Below are 7,291 nucleotides of genomic sequence, written 5' to 3'. Positions count from 1 at the left end.
AAAAAAAGTTTAAAAACACTTTTGGACCCTAAACTTTCATGAAAGTAACTATTTAATCCTTGAACTTTAATTTGTATCGATTTAGCCTCTTTACTTTCAATTTCATAACAATTTAGTCTCTGAACTGTAGTATGTAATAATTTAGTCCTTGTACTTCTAAATTCATAATAATTTAGTCCCTAACTTTTATCAAAATTAGGTGTTAATTTTTATTATTTTATGATGTAGGCTTTGTATTTTATCAAAATATTGAGTCTTTAATTAGTTTATCGGTTTGTTTATGCAAGAAATCCTATTAAATCTTAACTCTAATTTCTAGAGCACCGAAGCGACGAGAACTTGATAGCAGCTTTTTCAAGTGTCAGTAGCGGGACTTTTTGATAAAGGATGGTGTACTTTTTCCAACATAAAGAAAATGCGATACTAAAGAACGTACAACAACAGATACTTCGGTACCGTAGAAATATGCCTATCGGTCAAAAGAGGAAGGATGCTATTCTGTTTACATTAGAAGGAGTCTACCATCTTCGGTAAGACTAATTAGACCGAAGCTCTACAAAGGGTTCTTGAAAGATCAAGAAAATCTCACTTGAAGATGAAGCCCCTAGGTATAGTATCGTGAGCCTTCGAAGTAACATCAATCAGGGAAATTTCTTAGTTATTTGGTGAATCAACAAGCCTTTGCGAAAATCAAGGAGACCTTAACGAATGCCCCAGTGATGATGGCTCCAATAGCAGGTAAAGAACGTTAGCTACAGCAGTAGAGAAAGACCCCCGCTAATAGAAAAGCATATCTGTCGATGATAACGAGAGCAGTACCGATAGCACCAATAGCAACTACACTTGGAGTGCGTTAAGTAGGAACTAGATCACAAACGTGCTATTCCTTTGAGGCCTACATCTTTTTGGTTGTTCATGTATCACTCATTGTGGAAGGTCCCTCCGTGTATGCAACTACTAGTAGCTTTCGATGTCCCTATATCGTATCGGGTCTTCTATTTTTCTCAAGCTGTGAAAATAAGATAGAATACCGTGCTCAGAGGGAGCCGCTAGAGAATCCATCATCAATGCCTTTCCTTCTCTACTTTACAATAGATTTTAGGAACTACTTGACCTAGCTTGGTGAATCAGTCAATTTTCTCCCTTCACAGTCATGCTCGTACCTTCTAGCTCCTCCTAGTTCGACAGGTGAGTCTGCTCGTCCTGCCTTCCCTATTTGATTTCCTAGAAGGTTTTCAATCCTAAGAGCTTGGTTCAAGCCTCGCTCTCCGTTTCGAAAACTGGACATCCAAATGCCTTGCGCTCATGGCCGCTATCGATGGAGGCTCGATGTAATTGAGTAGAGCTCGACCGATAGGAAGAGCGGGAGGGAAAAGATGAGATTTTGACTCCCCTTCCGAAGCAATAAGATGTCAAAAAGAAGCTTATACCTATTTTTAAGTCTTGCTAGCCGATAGGAAGACGAAATACAGAAAGGAGCTTCCCACACTACTCAAACTTCAGGCTCAAGCTAAACATTCGCTACCTCGTGCAGCTTCCGCCTGCCCAGCAACTTTACTCTATAGCACGCCCCTTTCAACTTAGATCACAGGAATACCAGTTACAGTATCTATTATCCAAAGAGGAATCCTTCCAGTAGTCTCGGCCATTTGTCCCACTTCCCTCCCCATTTCATCAAGTGGTCGTGCTAGAGACAGATAATTTCTAGAGTAGGGGCTAAATTGTACAAATTTAAAAGTACAATGACTAAATTGTTAGTAAAGTTTAGGGACTAAATTGTTGCAATATTGAAAGTTCAGGGACTAAATTATTATAAACTAAAGTTCAAGGACTAAATTGTTACTTTTATGAAAAATTTAGTGACTAAAAGTGATTTTTAACCGATTCAAAAATGATAAAAGAAAGAAAAAAAAAAAAAAAAAAAAAAAAGAAGATATTGCACAGCTTGAGCAATCATCCAGTTGACATATGAAGTAAAAATAACATACAATTTCAAAATATATTAGTTGATTTCCTTAATATGTCTTTCAAACTACTGGTTCTTTAGTATGTGGAGGATGTATTACCAATTATTCTATTGGCAAAATTCTCCACAGATACCCGCCCCAATCGGGGTGGGTAATCTCCGATTTGATCGGGGATGGGGAGCATATCCCCACCCCGTCCCTGCCCTGAATATATATATATATATATATATATATATATATATATATAAAAAGCTATTGTTTTTATTTTTTTTAATTCTTTTAATTTTTTTTTTCATAATATAATTAACTTTTAACTTTTTATTAAATTTTAAAATAAAGAAATGTTAAAATATTTTTTTATTATTAAATTAAATAAATAAAACAATAATAGTACTAACTTGTTACCTAAAAAATGTATCATTTAAATAGAAATACAAGAAATTATTGATTTTAAATAAAAAAAATTAAAAAGAAAAACTAATGGGTGGGAATTTTTCCCTGTGGGGACCCGATCCCTAAATGGAGATTCCCCGACCGTGACCCTGACTCCTCAAAACGGAGAATAGAGAGAGGACGGGATTAAAAATCCCCATGGTGACGGGGAGTACATCCCCGGCCCCGCCCGTTGCCAACCCTTATAGGGTTAGAAATTTTTTGGTTAGATATTTATAAATGGACAAATATGATTATTCATGTCAATAGCCTTAGGCTAGTTGTGGTCTCTTCTCCACCCAAAAAAAGGGGGTCTCAATGAAGGTTACAAACTATAAGGCCTAGACTACGATCCACACACCCTGGTGATGCAAATCAAGGTCAAAGTAAAATATTGCTCTTTTTCCTTAATAATTTTTAAGCTTTTACAACAAGCAAAGAATGATCAAGACAGTGAAACAGACAACTCAGCTTGTGCATCTACAAGCATTTACGCTACCCTTCATATTCACAATCCAACACTTCAAACGTTTGAAAATCACAAGAAATCATGGAAGTAACTCTTTTCTCCAGCAGACCAAAAAGAAAAAAAATAATATACAATAAAAGAACTAAAAGGAAAAAAGATCGAGAAGATCTTTGGTCTTACAAGATGCAGCATAAAAAAATGTGCAAATGAGTGCAATGCAGAATTGATCCTAAGGTTATTGTCACTTACTGATTGTTGGATTAACCGTCTCGAAAGCTTGTACGAGCAACTCGACTTTTCGCTTACGAGCAGGAGTCAGTTTGGCCACAGCCTGCTGAAGTGCGTAATCAAGCATCCATTCCTCTGCATTCTTTCTATCTTCTGTGTCTTGATGCCTCAGTTGAACTTTTTCTGATTCTGCATCTTGCACCAAAGGCAAAAAATTTGGTTTTCTTGGGTTGAATTTCTTTACTTTCTCTATTGCTTTGACAAATCTCTTCAAAAGAATCACTTTTTTCAGATTGCTCCAATTCTTTAGAACTTGCTGATTGTGTTTGCTTCCCAACTTTGGCTCTTTTTCATCCTCCTGGCTATTTAAATCGACAGACTTCGCCGATCCTTCTTCAATATTAGAATCAGTAGTATTACATAATTCTCCTTTCCCGTCTGTTATCTCAGAGGCATCTCGTTTCTCTTCTAGGAATAATGCTTGGTCTCTAATCAAGTTGGCGGAGCATGATCCATCGTTAGGTGTTTCTGGAAGAGGAATTTCGTCAATTGCTTCATTTACAAGCTTTACGGCTTCAATGCATTGGAGTTCCACATCTGGATCATTCACAAACCTGTTTTCCATTTCCATATTTTGTTTTCTTGAAGAAAGTTCCTTTTCATCTTTGCCAGACTCCTCACTGACCAGAGGCTTCGAAGAATCTTCAGCATCAATGCTTGAAGCCATGTGCTTGTATATCAAGAACCACATGCTTGCATTTTGCTTTCCCTCGAACCGTGTTTCATTTGCTTCACCAACGCCAGAAGCAGTATTGATTTGCTCTGGAGGAACATATCTTGCTTGTGCGGAACTGGGTTCTGAATGAGCTGTTCGACTTCTATCGAATATAGCCGCCCTTGTTTTTTCCAGTAGTTCATAGGCTGAGGTGGAACTTCCAAAATTATCGACTTCAATTGATTTCTCGTGTTCTTTGGAAGTGAGGCTTCTAGCTGCTGCTGATGTCTTATATTCTTCTGAAGAAAGGCTTTTGAATGTATCCGATACTTCACCAGTTACACTGACCGAACTAACATTTTTGGATAGTTTTTTATCAGGCTCCGAATTTTCATTATGAAGTAGTTCAGTGTTTAAACGTGAAATTACCTCTTTAGAAATCTTTAGAAGTTTTCCATTCACTGAAACTTCTTGATAGCTAGAATCTTTTGGCTTCTTGGAGGTCTCACTGTCTAAGATGGCATCTTTGACCTCTGGCAAGCATATATCGACCGACTCGGGATAGGATCCTTTTACAGTGACCTCTTTTTCTACTGCATGAACAGCTTGATCTTGTTCTGGTTTCTCAAGATGTTCTAAGTTCGCTTCATTTTTATTAGAGAGCATCATCGAATTCCAGTTTTCTATCTTGGTAACATTGTTTGCTTGGCCTGCAGACACTTTGACAATATTCTTCATGTTCAAAATATTCCCAAGAAAGGAATTATTAGCATTGTTTTGAAGTTCACTTTCTCTATCGGTTCCATCAGAAGCTACTTTGGTCTTGATGTGAGCCTCAACTCCAGGCACTGGAAGAACTGTTTCAAAAGCTTCTACAAGCAGAGAAACTCTCTTCTTCTGAGCTGGTTGTAATTTTGAGATAACCTGTTGTAATGCATAATCAAGCATCCATTCCTCACTGTTTTTCCTTTCTTCAGTCGTTTGACGTTGAAGATGAACCTTCTCTCCTTCTGAGTCAAGCTTGAGAGGTAGATAACGTGGCTTCTGTGGGTTAATCTTTTTCACCTTCTCCAAAGCCTTGACAAATCTCTTGAGAAGGATTAGCTTTTTCAAGTTACTCCATCTCTTAGGTACTGATTGGTTCCTATTCTCAATTGGCATTGTTTTCTTTTTCTCCATAGATATTGCATTCTCAACTTTAGCTCCCGTTTCTTCGACATCTTGTGCAAGGACCTCTCCTGAAGAATGAGTACTGGAAGAAGACAGTAAAAGGTTTGATCCTCTAACTTCAGCTGGAACCGTTTCCGACAGCTTCTCTTCTGAATTCTCGTCACGAGGAAGAGATGATTGTTCTTGAATCTCTGGGAGAAGGATTCTATCAAAAGCTTCTTGCACTAGCTTAACAGCTTCGTTCTTGAAGAGCTCGAGTTTTCTGTAGGCTGCTGCATCAGGAGATGCATCTGATCGTTCCTGATTGACATTGGAGACAAGCTTAAAGGAGCTGGAGTTGGTATCAACAAGCAATTTGTTGTCAACTTCCTTTGATGTTTCCTTCACCTGAAGAATAGGTAGTTCATTACCAAGATTATCGGATTCGCTGTCCACTACATTCTTATATACCAACTGCCACATTCTGATGTACTTTGGATTTATCTCCTGCACTTCTGCTGTAATATTTAAGCTGATGCTAGAGCTGGAGCTCGTACGCGATAGACAATCGATTTCCACTGCCAAATCTTCCTTTAGATTTTCATCAGCTTCCCTCTGATGTTCCATTTGCTCATAACCAAAAGCAGAAGAGCCCAAACGGTCCTTCAAGTTGCATTCACCCGTATCTAATTTACATTTGTCTTTCGTATTGGATAATTTTCCTGTATTGATTTCCCTAAGAACACTAAGATCAGATTCTTCCTCTGCAACGGATACTGACATGCCTGTATTCATCATCTCATTAGCTATTGATCCTTCTCTGTTGACCATTTTGCTTGCTCGAATATCTTTCTTCCTATTTCCAGATTGTTTGGCTCGAAAAGGCGGTTCACTCTCACTCTTGTTCTTGTTAGCTCTCAAAGCACGTTTCCTTATGGACTTGAAACGCTTCAATGGAAGGGCATTTCCATGAGAATGACCATGGAGGGAACAATAACTATAAGGACAAATCTTCTTTACTGCAAGTTTTTCAGATTCTTTCTCTTCTCCTGGCTGGAGCTCAATGTTATCAGGAAACTTAGAACCCTTGAAGGCCGAAGAACAAGTAGCCTTTTCAACACAAGATTCTGGATGTAACTCAGATATTTCCATATTGGAACATTTTTTAGATTTGGAAGCAGCCAATTTCGCTAACTTCCTCACAGGTTTTAGTGATGGCTTTCTAGTTAACATTATCCCCGAGATCATCGAATTTGATTTTGAATAAACTGAAGAAACATCCCTAATTTTTTGCCCATTATTCTGATTCTCCAATTTAGATTTGCCGGAACTTACTGGAAATTGCAATTCTCGCTCATCGGAAGCTTTTCTGATCAATGTTCTTTTGAATCTAGAACTCGACATTCTCGCCAAAGTTCTCGAAGGCTTTGAAGCAGAGCGATTTGCCAGTGATTTCTGTTCCAACCAGTAGATTTAAAAATCTTACTACAATATCCACTACTACTACCAATTGCAATTACTTGAGAAACAATAATTCGAAATCTGAGACAGACCTGATCGTAGTTCCTTCTCGCTTCTGAGCTAGTAGTGGTCTTCATGAAATTTGGGGACGAATCTAAAATGGAACTAGGAGTAGACTCATCAGAGCTTGATGATGATGATGATGATGAAGAAGAAGAAGACGACGACGACGAAATAACACCCAAACTAAACTCAGATTTCTCTTTTCTTGCTGCTGATTTCACCAAGCTTGAGATTCCATCTTCATTTCTACAATCTTCATCTGATTGGGAGTGATGATGAGAATCGACGCCGATCATTCTCTTTGAATCTGAAAAACAGAATCAGAAGAAAACGAGGAGCAGGTGAGGAATTTTGATCTTCAAAAGGAAAGTATTGAAAATTAAGCAGAAAATGAAGTGGGTTTTGATCTGATTAAGTGAAAATGAATTGGAAATTGGGAGTTTGTGGATGAGAAAATATGGGGAAGCAATAAATTTGCAGTCAGATTTGAATGTGAATAAAGAAAAGAAAATGGTTTCTTGACTTGTACAAATGTATAAGCCTATGCCTTCTCTTTCAGTATTCTTTGATTGGGTTGACCAGATTCTCACAATGTTGACCAAAAAAATCTTTATCTAAAAACAAGAAAAAAAAGAAAAAACACGGAATAGCATATTGCAAAAAAAAAATACGTACGGTGATAGTTGGAATTATACTTTTAAACTTGCAAATGTTAAAAATAGACTCTCCAACTTGAAATTGGACTCACGAACATTATTGATAAAAATTGAACTTTCAAACTATTTGAAGGAGTGATCATGGGGCAAG

General features: G+C 37.6%; 1 protein-coding gene across 1 annotated transcript; it reads right to left on the bottom strand.

Annotated features, from left to right (window-relative positions):
- Window positions 1-2,780: 2,780 nt before the first annotated feature.
- Window positions 2,781-7,077, bottom strand: LOC120090310 (uncharacterized). The gene is made up of 2 exons (XM_039047885.2): window positions 6,514-7,077; window positions 2,781-6,415 (listed from the first exon to the last, which is right to left on the bottom strand). Exons 1-2 carry the CDS (start codon window positions 6,778-6,780, stop codon window positions 3,110-3,112), a joined length of 3,573 nt encoding a protein of 1,190 aa, XP_038903813.1. The 5' UTR covers window positions 6,781-7,077; the 3' UTR covers window positions 2,781-3,109.
- Between the last annotated feature and the right edge of the window lie 214 nt (window positions 7,078-7,291).

The sequence above is a fragment of the Benincasa hispida genome, chromosome 11 (assembly GCF_027475165.1).
Source record: "Benincasa hispida cultivar pf3 chromosome 11, pf3_genome.v1.1, whole genome shotgun sequence".
In the NCBI taxonomy this organism is placed as follows: domain Eukaryota; kingdom Viridiplantae; phylum Streptophyta; class Magnoliopsida; order Cucurbitales; family Cucurbitaceae; genus Benincasa; species Benincasa hispida.
The sequence above is the reverse complement of the archived record's forward strand: the minus strand, read 5'-3'. Positions and strand labels throughout refer to the sequence as shown.

Bases quoted from the DNA above. Each gene is read 5' to 3' on its own strand.
- LOC120090310 (XM_039047885.2), bottom strand. From the start codon at position 6,780: ATGATCGGCGTCGATTCTCATCATCACTCCCAATCAGATGAAGATTGT. The intron at 6,416-6,513 runs GTCTGTCTCAGA...TGGTTGGAACAG, and splicing joins CGAGAAGGAACTACGATCAG to AAATCACTGGCAAATCGCTC.